Source organism: Scomber scombrus, chromosome 7 (assembly GCF_963691925.1).
Source record: "Scomber scombrus chromosome 7, fScoSco1.1, whole genome shotgun sequence".
Lineage (NCBI taxonomy): Eukaryota > Metazoa > Chordata > Actinopteri > Scombriformes > Scombridae > Scomber > Scomber scombrus.
Window position 1 is genome coordinate 19,716,602 of NC_084976.1, and position 14,632 is coordinate 19,731,233.

General features: G+C 39.3%; 2 protein-coding genes across 2 annotated transcripts; both read left to right on the top strand.

Annotated features, from left to right (window-relative positions):
- Positions 1-1,032: 1,032 nt before the first annotated feature.
- nppcl (natriuretic peptide C-like) lies at positions 1,033-1,694 on the top strand. The gene is made up of 2 exons (XM_062421913.1): positions 1,033-1,131; positions 1,398-1,694. The coding sequence occupies exons 1-2, from the start codon at positions 1,033-1,035 to the stop codon at positions 1,692-1,694; spliced, it is 396 nt and encodes a 131-aa protein (XP_062277897.1).
- A 5,249-nt stretch (positions 1,695-6,943) lies between these two features.
- gapdh (glyceraldehyde-3-phosphate dehydrogenase) lies at positions 6,944-11,675 on the top strand. The gene is made up of 12 exons (XM_062421852.1): positions 6,944-7,025; positions 7,523-7,569; positions 8,820-8,919; positions 9,129-9,235; positions 9,367-9,457; positions 9,570-9,685; positions 9,806-9,887; positions 10,056-10,207; positions 10,331-10,409; positions 10,924-11,007; positions 11,094-11,191; positions 11,296-11,675. Exons 2-12 carry the CDS (start codon positions 7,547-7,549, stop codon positions 11,363-11,365), a joined length of 1,002 nt encoding a protein of 333 aa, XP_062277836.1. The 5' UTR covers positions 6,944-7,025; positions 7,523-7,546; the 3' UTR covers positions 11,366-11,675.
- Positions 11,676-14,632: the final 2,957 nt, after the last annotated feature.

The following is a 14,632-nucleotide window of genomic DNA, read 5'->3' on the forward strand; positions in this document are numbered from 1 at the left end:
CGTCACTCCAAAGAAAAGAAGAAGAAGAGGAGGTGGAGGAAGAGAGAGAAAGGAAGGGTGGGGGGTCGTCTCTGGCTCTACAAAACCTCTGCAGCATCCCAGCTGATGCCCCAATCAATTCAGCTTCTGCCAAGAGGACAGACGCAAGAGGAAAAAGAGCTTTTCAATTCCATCACAGAGCAAGAGCGAAGTAGGAGGAGCCAGGCGAGTGAGATAGTGATGCTCTCAGCAGGTGCCAACAAGTGAGAGGTAGTTGAGAAAGAGAAGGAGAGGGAGATGGAGAAGAGTCTATAAGAGCTGAAAACACCCAGAGCTTCACCAGAAAAATAAATAACAGGTGAGCACTCTTAAATTATCTTCTAAAAGGTACGAATTTCATGTTTAAAAATGTATTCTCTGGTTTTATAGTTTGTCGTTACAATTAAAAGCTTCGGAGGGAATGAAAGGAAACTGTAAATATCTATAAAAGCTACAAGTGGAAAAGCAAGTATGTGAATTTTGTAAAATGTATTTCCACAGTTTAGATTTGGTGCAATTGCAAAGAAAAAAATTATTTGTAGCCACGAAAACACTTTTTGCATAATGACTTTTCACTGTGAGAGAGGTGAGCACTTTAACATTTTGCCAAGGATACAAGTTAATATTTTACACTTCATTTGTCAGACAAAAAGCATTGCATACAATAAGCTTAAAATTAAATACCAAAATAAAGAAATCCATATCAGCACATTTGTATTCCTTCTTTATTTCGAGGTCTCCCTAAAATTGCTATTTTACACAGCAGAATTTAAACTTTAAAATATTTAAAAATTATCAGTACATCGTTTTGAGGAAAAGAGAAAGTGTCTTCAAAGACTGCCGTTCCTTCAAAAACAGGCTACAATTACATCAGTTTCTGTCTTAAATTCATTATAGTGTTTGTATCTGTAATTTTAATTTTTCCTTATATTTTCTTCTTAAATTTTAATCTTCTTGACCAGTTTGTTTCCAGTCCTCCTGCTCAAGTCATTCCTGCTCCTCATCTCTGCTGCCATGCTGTGTCCTGTGCTGCTTTGTGCCACTCTGCTCCTCCTGACTCCCCTGGAGATCACAGAGGCTCGTGCTCTGCACCCTTCTCCGGATGCTGTGCAGGTATGAGGGAGACGTGACGGAGGTGGCGGGGGGGGGGGAGCCGGTGGGTAGGTGGTTGAGTAAGTGGGCTGGGGATAAATGGGAAGAAAGAAAGAAAGTGGACTGAGGAGAATTCAGAGTGGATGAAGGATACAAGAGAATAGTCCAGAAGGAGGGAGGGAGAGCAGGAAAGAATAAGAGACAGTAATGAAATGTATCACTGATTGAATTATTCTCCTTCGTACACTCCCTGACAATTAAATTTAATCTTTTTTTTCCTTGTGTAGTTTATGGAGCAGTTTCTAGAGCGCTATAATGACCTTTTGACCCTGGACGACCTGGAAAACCTGTTGAACAGCCAACCAGAGGAGCAATCCACCTTGTCGTCTGGGGTCAAAGCTGCTGAGTACCCCAAATGGGCTGATGTACAAACACAGCCTGAGACCCCTTGGCTGCGTCTGCTGAAGGGGGCCCTCGCCAATCAGAAGCGAGCAGAGCCGGACCGCTCACGGAGGGGATGGAACCGGGGCTGCTTTGGCCTGAAACTGGATCGGATCGGGTCGATGAGCGGACTGGGCTGTTAGTGGAGAGGAGAGAAAATAAAGACTAATGACATCCTTCTTAGATTATAAGGGAAAAACACAACTGCAGAGGCGTTCACATGCAGAGAATGGTGTTTACATGTGTGTAGACTACATGTAGTATGGTGTAGACTTGCAGTATTGCTAATGTGGCTTCATCCAGCATAGATCAGATGCTTCACACACTATTGTGGCTGTTTAACAGAGCAGCTGTAGTTTATTCCATGTGTATTAAACTGAATATTAGAACATGTGAGCTATGTTTACATCAGACGATCATCTTTGATTGTTGGGCTTGTTTTTTAAGTAAATTGGCACTTTATGTATTTCCAGCTTCCGTCTGCGTACAATAATGTAAAAGTGTTTAGAAAAATGTTGTGGCCGGAGATTGTTGGTGAAATCAGATGTAGTGGACGTGGATATCCAAACATGACGGCACCTGTCACACCTGCTGTATGTTTTTTTATGTTTACTTATGATTTGCATGAATAAATGGATTTGACATTTGTCGTGTTCTGGTTTTTGCTCACTGATATGTAGGATTGTTTGATCAATCAGCCACTTCTATTCCACATGTACATCCCAGTTTGTTCTGTTGACACGTGTCATCTCAATTTGTCCCTCAAAGAGGAGCTTCAGATTCTCCTGACAGATATTTTGACGCTAAATGAATCTGTCTGTGGCTTTTATATATATAAGTTCCCTCAAGTTTAATTTAGTGTGGCATCATTCTGAAATATGGACAGTCAATCCCAATAAGGATCCCAAGTATGGCTGTCACACACTGATCAACAGCATTACAGCCAAGGCCTGGAGCAAATATCTCAAAGCATTGTATGGTGAAATGAGGGAAAAAACTTCTTGTCATGCATGTCAAGTAATTTAACATTCAGCTGATATTTCTATTTATTTTTTTTACATAAATATGATGCAATTGTGAATATTCTGTCTTGCAAACTTTCAGGCTAACAGATTGATGTGGAAGAAAGAGTCTAACCAAGGCTCTTTCTGTATAAATCTGTCAGCTGACAAATGAAACAGCAACAATGGCTGTGAGGTTTTCACTTTGATACCCTTAATTCATGGGAGATACTGTGATACGTAAACCTTAGAATTTCGGAAGGTGTACAACCTGTTTTCAGTCAAATGAGCAAAAATGTATAGTTTTGTTATATCGTACATAAATCACTTATGCTTAGTAACATATTTGATCTGTGTATTATTTAGTTTTATATTTGCTTCTTGTTTCCACAGTTGGATGTTTGAGCTTCACCGTGCAGAATGATGTATGTGCAAAGTTTGACACTAGAAGGCTGTTTTAACATTCATCGGCTGAAAGTGGAAAGTTTCTTTGTGCTCATGGAAAATATAAGCATAAGGCAGATTTTTTGACATCACAACTAGTTTGGAGCCAATGTGGTCCAGCGTTCAACTGACACGTGGTGTGGAAACTTGAAGCCTTCAGTGCAGACACGTCTTGTATGCAGTAGCTCAAAGTTTCATTTAATTTGCAGTAGATCTGCCTGATCACAGACTGATTTATCAAGTCATTATGCTGTTTCCATCTTCAGTCTGATATTGCCTCCTCTATAACTGATTTTTTGTGGGGTAGGGGGATTTGATTGGATCACTAAATACTAAAGGCTGGTGGTGACTTACTGCAAGTTGGGTGGAGTTTGGTTTTGGCTTTTCCGTCTTCAACATTGGCTGCTGGGTCACAAACTTTCTTTTATACAGCTAAACACAGTAACCAAAGTATGTTTCTGAAAACATTCGTGGCAAAAAAAAGACAATGCAGATCGTGATTCTGCATTTACTCCTCCTTTGTTCTTGCACACAGTTTGACAACACTTTGACAATGGTGTTGATCCCAACCATGGCGCAGATAAGGATCACTCGCTTTTTAAACCATCATAATGCCAGACCAACAGGATCAATCAACTTGACCCGGTGGATTGGGCGGATAAAGGTCTGGAGGCAGATGTCATATTAAGGATTTTATTAAGATACCCTAAAAATAAGTCGCAATCTATTTTTTCGGAGGCTGGTAAAAAAACCCATAAAACTTTAGTATTAAAGACTGGTCTATTTGAATGCATCAGTAGTTATTCATTTATAAACACATATTACACCTGAAACAGTGTGTCGGGTTAATGGTCAATGGTCCGGTAATGATTTGCCTCACTGAACAGGACCGGTAACTCAGACTACTGTATGTTCGGGTTTGGCTGAGTTTCAATTAAACCTTTTAAAAGAATACAGTGACTTTCCATATTTGATTGACTTGAGTCCCAAAACTCTTCATCAGACCTGTCGCTGTGCGCAAATAGACTACTGCACCCGAATCACGCTTTTGCACATCGCGCTTCAACATCAGTTTGGTCTGTAAACACTGAAACATCACAGCAACTAGTGTCTAAAATACTTCTGATCAACACACATTCATTTCCCGTTCAATATACAGCAGCATCCTTAGTGTGGACGGACCTTTACATACCTATGGTCATATGCAGATCCAACCTCTCTCTGTATGTTACTGTGTACAGGACACACTGGTGTTTAAGACGCACCCCCCTTTTAAATGAAAAAAAAATCGCGTTAAAGGTGCCTCTTATACACCGGTTTTTACGGTAATTGAACCTTTTTGTTGGACACACCCTACTAGACACACATTATTATTCAAAGTTAACTATCTAATTTACATAATATCTGGAGGGGATCTTTAATATTAAAAAGACTTTGGTTTTGTTTTGTTTTTGTTTTGTTTTTTGATTTTTTACAACAACACTAGATGGCAGTCTGATTCCATACTTTGTTTATTTGTTAACTGCCGGATGGACTTTGCACTGGACTTTGATTCAGGATACAAGTTGTGTAAATCTACCTTTTACTCAGGGACATGATTGTGCACAGAATGGCAGATAGTATCCATTCATTTTGTTGTTACTGCATTTTGCAATTAAGTAACTAGAACAAAGCCTACATTAAAGTAAATAAAACAAATTACAGACAGATTACATGTTGCTGTAATTTTATTTATTAGCTGGTCTATTGAACACAGATCTCTTGGCTGACATTTCCCAGTATCAATTTCACTGAACTAAAATAACGATTAGCTTGAAATCAATACTTTATTCCATAACTGGTTTGCTCTTTACATTGAGCAGCATGTGGCTGCTGTAATAGAGGAAGAACATGTGATCTGTATGAGACAGAATTTACAGTACTGAGAGTATAAAGTGCCCTCAGTGTTGACTAGCCAGCCAGCCAGCATCTAATCTTAGCCTGACCTTTACTTCCCCTCTTTGACCTTAAGCTGCAAGGCAGAGGCCAAGACTGGCATGCATGTACTTGGGGTTGTGGTAGTTCAGCTATGCCAAAGCCATTGGACTGCAGCCATTATACAACACCAGCACTGTCCAGTTTTGGTGCAGATCAGCATGTCTGCTTGCCTACCACAAAATATGTTCAATGACATGATCTGCTATGGTGGAAAATACAAGTTACTGAATGTCATCTTTTCTCCAATTAGCTGCATAATGTTCATGTTCATTGTCTGCAGATACCACACCATGGGTTAGGTTTCAATTCAATCTCAAACTGCCTGCTGGTGAGGCCTAATATTAAAGCCTGGGAGGTATTTTCAACTCAACTTGAAAGACCTGGTTTAAACTGGCATCTTAATTTTTCTGATTTAACGTTTTATATTATTTCCTGTACCAATTTGTGGTGACTACTGTAATGGCAACACAAATGATTCAAAGCAAACAAAGAAAAAAGCCTGACATGTCTCAGCCTTGTAGTAGTAGTAATTTGTTTATTGGGATCATGTACAGTGTTAAACATAAATGTTCCAATGTGATGTACTGTGCTAGTTAGTTTATAGCTAATTTTATCAGCAGTCCTTACAGTAGGTAAATACTAAAACATACAACAGCACAAAGCATAAAAACACACAGGACTCATACAAAATGCTACACACAGCAGCACAACACATACAATGTAGAGTCAGTGGTTACCAAGCTGAGAAGCTTTTAGCAGACTTTTAAATTTGGTTTTAAGTGTACTGATGAAGCTGCAGCTCCTCATGTCATCAGGTAGGACTTTCTACTGAGTTGTGGCTTTCACAGAGAGTGCTAACTGCACAAATATAGTGTGACGCAATGATACAATCTCTTTTAGCAGATATTCTGGAGAATCTAATAGAACTTACTGAGTGAGTATACACAAAGTCACATAATGGTGGAGGGCCAAACCATTTAACATTTTATAAACCACAAACACATTTTAAAATAATCTAAAATTCACAAAGCTCAGTAAATTGTATTTCTCCAGTATCTTACCGTAAAGGAAATGCATTGGCTTTTTGTCCAGTTTTTTTGGATTTTGTTTTTTGTCAACGTCCGTGTGTAATGAAGAAAAGAGAAGATAGCTCATTTTAAAGCAGCATGACACATTGTCAACACTTTGAGTGCAGCAATTTTATTCAAACAAAGGAGTCTGTCTTTTTTTTAAACTAATGTAGTTTTGTGGAGTTAGTCATTTCTAAATAACCTGACAAAGCCATAATTCAACTGAGTGAATGTACTCAAACAAACAGAAGCCTCCTCTGCACATGCGTAATGATCATTAGTCCATGTGGGGTATCTAAGGGTCACTGTTTGACTTTTGACTTGATGCAGAGGCAGAGAGAAAGAAGAGTAGCAACAGTGCAGTTGAAAGTGAAGGGTCATGGTCTTTGAAAATTAAATGTCACAGTCACGACGGCAGAGATTTGATCTCTCGTGTGCTCCATCTATATCTCCATGAGTCTGTATGTATTGAGAAGGTCAGCAAGGGAGCCCTCTCTTTTTTCAGTCCAAATCTGAGAACTTTTAATGTCTAATCTAAATCTAGACCTCTTAAAGAAACGGAATGTGGAAACGTGACATGTTTGATGGTCCTTTAATGAAATAATAATGTAAATATAAACAAAATCAAACTCTATCAGAACTCTATCAGAATGGGAAACACAACTAGAAGTTTCTAGGGCCTTTAACACACCTGAACTTATAGTGCAGTGAAAGTGCAGTGTGTGTGTGTGTGTGTGTGTGTGTGTGTGTGTGTGTGTGTGTGTGTGTGTGTGTGTGTGTGTGTGTGTGTGTGTGTATGTGTGTGTGTGTGTGTGTGTGTGCAAGTTGATGACCTTGACATTCAGTGGGGGGCGGAGCGAGGAGTAGTGTCCATTAAGGGGGCGTGGCTTTCAGCTCTGGTCAATGATAAATACCCACTGCCTAACGTTGTTCCTGCACACTCACACCCAGAGCCGCAAGACAGACAGACGTCTCACAAACGGTAAATACCTTCATTGATGAAATAATTTCAGTCAGAGAGGATCAGAAACCTGGAGAGACTTTGCAACAGGATGTATGACTGAATAACTAGATCAAGATTACCTGGGAACATTTTGCATGGGCAATGAATCTGCCTAGTTTTTAAGTTAATTTGGATATAATTTTGCTGTATTCATCTACTTCAAATGCAAATCTTGCTACTTATGAAGATGTTAAAATGTTTAAAGTTTAAATGAAAAGTGTGCTATTGTAACATTAGACCAAAAAGAAAGCTCCAGACTGCAGATATACATTATAATTTACTTGGACTGTGGTCACAGATAGCTTATCAGTTGAATACTCTTGCATGTTCATTTGAACTCTTTTGTCAAGCTAATCTCTGCTACAACCAGTCATTAAGTGCAAACTAATACATGGCTCTCATAAATTGAGGTATATCAGTATTTGACAGGCAACCTTATTCTCCTTTTTCTCCCTTCTTTCTCATGTCATCTTCAGAGGACTATATCTAACCCAGGCAAAATGGTGAAAGTTGGTGTCAATGGGTAAGAACCATTTTCATTCATTCATCTTACAAACACTGAACTAAATCATTATCAGCACAACTGTAGCAGTACCACACACACTGCAGGACTTACTTAAATGTGGAGTTTTTGCACCCTCATCTCACACAACCACACATGCACACAGGGAACTTCTATCATGATGGCTGCCTTGGTTCAGTATCAAAATGCACAGTCTGTGCCTCTTAAAGCTAAACATATTTCAGGTTGAGCATGTTGAGGTCGTAAGACTGCTCTAAAGAATAATTCACAAGACTATTTTGGCTCAAGCAGTCCTCTCCTTCTCATGGTAGATACATAGTAACTGTTTATTTAGCGGAGTCTTTGAGTTATGAGGAGTCTACTGTATCAAGCTTGTGCTCTGACAAGCAGACTGCCTCTGGTTAATCAATATTGCTGCTTAAGAGGGGAAAACATTTTTTGTAATGGAGAGAACGTGCACAGATGCACTCACACATAGCTGTGGACAGTCATCCGGCTGCTTTCATGTTTTTTATGATCTTTGAGCTTTGGCCCTCAGTAGATAACAATGTGGGCCTCTGCATGGGGTTCATTCAAGGAGTTGTTTTTCTGCTGTCTTTGACAAGTGGAAGAGGACATGCGTAATTTAAACAAAATAATATTATTGAACACTTATATTCTGAGGTTGGCTTCTATCTATCTGTTTTATGGATCATTCCATTATCTCTTCCACCATACATCTCTCTGCCCCTTCTTCCTCCTCTCCAATGTCTGAGGACAGAGTGTATCTGAGCCAGGATTTTGGACTCACAGTTAAATAGTAACTCAGCCACTGATCAAACAGTGCTCTGCCGATACCAGGATTACCACACTGGAGGTTTTTTTTTCGACTTTAGCCCCTATAGAGGAGGACGTGAGAGCAGCACAGCTATAAGCTCTGCCACACACACACCTCCTTCTGCCCCTCCTACTGAACCCTGCCCTTTCTCTTGCAAAGGTTTCAAGTCTCCTGGGGAGTTATGTCTCTTAAATCAGAAAGAGGAGAACAATCTAGAGCAGTAAAGTGAAGGAAGACCTGTTAAACTGAATGCAAAATATCCACACAACGACTCATTTTCAGACTTATTATTTCCCCCTAATGACAATCTGCAGACTCATTTCTGTGCAATTCTGACTGTGATCATATCGTGCAGTGACTTTTGCCGGAGTTGCATGGCATCACACTACCATCTAAAGGCCAGACTATGAAACAACACTGTCTTCTTTTACAGATTCGGTCGCATCGGGCGTCTGGTGACCCGTGCTGCTTTCCACTCCAAGAAGGTTGAGATTGTGGCCATCAATGACCCATTCATCGACCTGGAGTACATGGTTAGTAAACTGGATTAACTTGTTTAAGAGTATATAAGCAGGAAAACAGTACAATGACACTCAGATGTTTTAGGGACATAACACATAATTCTAAAATCTGTTGAAGAGGAGAATCATTCCGAAACATCATGAATTTAAAGTTATGTGTGAAATTTGTTTTTTCAGTCAGAAACTTGCTTTAAGAGTTTTCCATTTTATCTCTTCTTTAGGTCTACATGTTCAAGTATGACTCCACTCACGGTCGCTTCCACGGTGAAGTCAAGATGGAGGGTGACAAGCTGGTCGTCGATGGACACAAGATCTCTGTGTTCCACGAGTGAGTTCACTCTGCATCTTTTATTAACTAACCAGGCTATTTTATGTAGTAAGCCTTTCAACAATAACAATTTCACTAAGATGCACTGAGAAAGCATCCAATCTGATTCCTTCGCTCTCTCTCATCTGCAGGAGGGACCCTGCCAACATCAAATGGGGTGATGCTGGTGCCCAGTACGTGGTTGAGTCCACTGGTGTGTTCACCACCATTGAGAAGGCCTCTGTAAGTATTCGATCCTTCCAAGTCCCAAAATATAAAATTGTCTTAACACATCTATGTGATCTGCAGTTGGCAAAAAAGGCAGATTTAATGTGATCTCAACACCTCATTGCAGGCTCATCTGAAGGGTGGTGCCAAGAGAGTCATCATCTCTGCCCCCAGCGCTGACGCTCCCATGTTCGTCATGGGTGTCAACCACGAGAAGTATGAGAACTCCCTCAAGGTTGTCAGGTAAGAATCAGAAAGTAACTGATTATATTTGGTTATATTTTAAACAAAACAAACACATTCTGAGACAGTACCTTCATTTTAAAGATCCTAACTAATGCTTTTTTCTTTGCTTCTCCATAGCAATGCTTCCTGCACAACCAACTGCCTGGCACCCCTGGCCAAGGTCATCAACGACAACTTCCACATCGTTGAGGGCCTGATGGTAAGGATTAAAATGCTCCATCAGGGAACAATCTGGCATACAGATGCTGAGCAGCCCCTAAGGCCAAATTTAAAAGCAGCCCAAAAAGTTTGAGAGGGCTAAGCTATGTTTAATCATCCTTCCTCTATTAATCTCCGCTCCCTTCCTCTCTCTGTGTCTGTCCATCAGAGCACTGTTCATGCCATCACTGCCACCCAGAAGACCGTGGACGGTCCCTCTGGCAAGCTGTGGAGGGATGGTCGTGGCGCCAGCCAGAACATCATCCCCGCTTCCACTGGTGCTGCCAAGGCTGTCGGCAAGGTTATCCCCGAGTTGAACGGGTCAGTGCCAAAGTCATATTACTTTATTGGAGTATGATATGTTGTTACATGAACATTACATGACTTGCATTAAATCCAGTGAATTTTATTTGACCTTATATACTTTATGCTTATATTTCATAGCAAGCTGACCGGCATGGCTTTCCGTGTCCCCACCCCCAATGTGTCCGTGGTTGACCTGACAGTCCGTCTGGAGAAACCCGTGAGTGACTCTAAAATAAAAACTTTTATAACATAAAAAAAACTAAAATTATTTCCTAATGTCAACAAATCCCATGAAAAGGCCAAAACAAACTGTAAGAAACTTACTGTGATTTTTACATCAATTAACTGGCAGCAACTGATGAGCAACTAACTGTAAAAATATATTATAAGTGTTAATAGTTACAGAAGCAATATAATATGTAATATATAATATGGAAAAACAATAACTTGTTGATGCTGTATTTAAAAGTACAGTAGGAAAATTGTAACTTTGATGACCCTTTTTAAAAAAAAAAGTATTTAGAGGCTTTTGATTTTTGCCTTTTCATTGGATGTGTAGACAGAATTACTAGACACATAACCTTCTTAATACATTTAGTAAAAGTCTATGTAATAAAAATTATAATTATAATAATAATAACGATACACTTCACTTCTACTAATACTTTTATTACTTCTGCATTTTCCATTTTTCTGTTACAATACAAACAAACCCATTTTCTTCTGTACAGGCCAAGTACGATGACATCAAGAAGGTTGTGAAGGCTGCCGCTGAGGGACCCATGAAGGGAATTCTGGGATACACAGAGCACCAGGTATGTTCTTAAGTCACTCTTAATTATTAAATGTTTTTGTAGATCTGTATGCCTTTACATTAACTTGGCGTTCTCTCCTCCTGCAGGTTGTGTCCACAGACTTCAACGGCGACACCCACTCCTCCATCTTTGATGCTGGCGCTGGCATTGCCCTGAACGAGCACTTTGTCAAGCTGGTCACATGGTACGCCTTCAAGCATAGAGTGATAACACACAGAAAATATATGCAAATGTAACATATCCATGCTCTATTATACTTAATGACTCTTTTTCATTTTTCTTCTTCAGGTACGACAATGAGTTCGGTTACAGCAACCGCGTCTGTGACCTGATGGCCCACATGGCCTCCAAGGAGTAAACCAACCAGCCGATTTGGCCGTCACTGCACTAAGCCCACATCACCCACATTCTTCTGATGCCAGAGTTATACATCATCTATAACACTGCCCGGTTTCCTTCAGATAGTTGACTCCCATCATATGCTTGAAGAAAGGTTCCACAAAGAACAAATGAAAAGATTTAAATTGGCAACCAATTCCTTTATTTTTTTTCCCTGTTCTGTTCTTGTGTGAAATGGTATGAAGGTGTGAGAGTCTTTCGCTGTCTGTGGTACTGAGTTGCTGCAGTCAGTGGTGGAATAAAGTCCTCTGTTTGTGAGATTCACATAATCCTTTTCTCTCTCTGTTTTCATTGTACACAACACATTTATATTCTATTATAAACTTTATTTCGAAAGATGTATAAATAACAAATATGAATGAAAAAAAAAAAACGGAGGGCAAACAATAATAACAAATAGAATTTATGGAACAAACTCTCAGTAAACAAACCAAATAAATACCACGTCTGAAAAGGAGCAGGATCAACCAAAACAATAACAGCATCCACCACGAGCGTCACAGGCACGACAGGATTTAGCCAAGTAGGAAATGCTCCTTGACCAACATGTGATCAACCAGTCACACCAGTTGGTATGTAGCCCTGACCATGTTTAATCAATAAAATAAACAGAAGCATTGTTTTTCCAGAAAAAATGTTTGATATGAAATAACTTTGGTGGTGGCTAGTTGAACCATATGTATTCATAAGAGAAACACATTTCTGCCCATTTCATAGGCCACACTTCCAGGGCCATGTCCTACTTGCCTAAATCACATTCTGCAGTGTCACAGTCATGAGAGAAGCAACACCCCCTCTTCATTCATGCACCTCTCAAAATACAATTTTTGAATTGATTTATACTTCTGCTTTATTAAGTTCTGCCACTTAGCCATTCCAGAAATTCATTACATGCTTTGAAATACAGATGCTTTTGAGAGTGGTACGAACACAATGTTTTTGAAAACTAAAATTTCCTCTTAAATTGCACCCCTTCCTCTCTGTGTGAGCACAGTGTTTGCACAGATTGACTCTTCCGTGAGTTAGTGACTTTAGCAAACACTTGCAAGAGATATCTATCCATATATTTGTTCAATTTCCTCCCATGGGGGTACACTGACAACTACACTTAATTGTTTGGTCTCCTGATTTGATTGGACTGTGGAAGGTAATTTCTGCGCATTCAGCGGCTCCAATCAATTTTTACTTCGCTTTTTATAAATCTTTTTTCTATGCACTTCCCCTAAACCCCTATTCAATATCTGATGTATCTGGGTGGCCAAGAGTAGTGTAGCATGGCTAACACAACTTGACAACAGCTGACTATTATGATTCAATAGAAAGCTTTTATGAATCATGCCTACAGGGGATTTGCTCTCTCCAAGAGCAAACAGTGTGGCGAATTCTTATAACAATTTACTTGCTAATCCCCTGCTATTGATAACCTTTCTGAATCACATGGTTAGTGATTGGCTTCAAAAACAGATTTATTGGATAACACCATGCAGGTACATATGGGCTTTGGCACAAAAATATGAACAGCACATAGGGATTGTTTTAGGAATTAAGTTTAGTGGTGTTGCTCTCTAATTTTCTCTTCAAGAAAAAAAAAAGTGTGATTATTTTACAGTTGCTCCAGTAAAGGCCCTTTTAGATGCTCTGAATATAAATTTAAGACAACAGCGTTTACAGTATTAGTGGTTGTACAGTTATTAGAGTCTGAGTCTTTGTGAGCCGATCACAACTAAATTATTAATTTACATCAGATTGTGTGGGCGTGTATTCAGTAGGACATAACTGTGATTTCTTCAAGTATTATGTAGTATCCTAATATTCTCATTTATGTATCTTTATGATAATGAGTACACTTAAAGTGATATAATAAAATAGGACACATATACAAAGCAAATAGATCTCAGTGACGGAGTTGTGGCTATTATAGATCTAGTGGATAAAAAATAAAGACATTAGTGAGGAGATTAAGGGGGCGGGGGGTGAAAGACCCTCAAATACCTCCCCACTCTCTCTCTCTCTCTCTTTCTCTCTCTCTCTGTCTCTCTCTCTCTGTCTCTCTCTCTCTCTCTCTCTCTCTCTCTCTCTCTCTCTCTCTCTCACACACACACACACACACACACAAAAACACACACACTTCCTCAGTTTGTATGCCTCTCGCTGATCTTTTCTAAGCCACATTGTCAAAGGCAAATATACTCTCCGCATTGATTGTACAGCATGCGGGAGGTTTCAGATTAAGATTATATAAAACAATTTAAGAAGAGATATTTGCTCTAAAGCCCAGCTGAGGGACCATCAGAAGGGTCAAACGGAAGGGTGAGTAGTGATGCTTTTTAAGGTTTAATATGAATATTGTGTGTTTTCCTGCAAATGTGTGTGTTTGCATAATGTGCATTTTGGACAAAGAGAAAGAGAGAAAGAAGACAATAAAGTTATAAAAACAAGATTTTATGGACAAATCACAAGTTTTAACTGCTGATCTCTCTGATCTTTCTTACCTCAAGAAACCATTTTCTGTCTGATTCTTCTCGGTCATTCTGCTTTCATCTCTGTTTCTTATCTTTATCACCCCTTTGACCCCTTTGTCACCCTTGAGAGTCAGTTGATCCCCGCTGGGATGGTCAGAGGCAAAATGTCTTAGAAAGACAAATGATGTAGAAGAGTCCTTTTGTTTTTTCCCCAGTGATCTTATGTTACACGGGATCAGCAATCTAGTACTTGTGCTTTTTTTGGTTTATTTTAAGTAACAAGATATTTTTACTATATCCTGTAGCTTGGAATCAGACATCTTAGTTGTGACACTTTTTCTTGGGATAATCCTGAAACACTTACAATCTGCATACAACTGTGTAATGCTGGAAGAAATGTTTAACAGTCTCACTGTTTTCATTAAAGCTGTAATTTATGTTGAAGTGTAAAATAAGATGAGTGTCAGCCAGTGGAGGCGAGATGATCTGCATTAATTTGCATTAATATTTCATGCAACTGTCAACCATTTTTATTATCAATTATGTAAATGATAATGCTTTGTCAGACACAATACTGGCCAGGGAAGCTATATGATAGGGAAATAGAGAAGAAGTAACATGTTTATCAATTTTAAATGCACCACAGGGTCACAATGAGCAGTGATATGAAAATATAATCTGTAATATGAAGATTAATTCAAAACTCAAAGCCCTCCCTTACTGTTCTACTCTCTCTTTGTTTTCTTAAGCTGGATCTGTTCTTC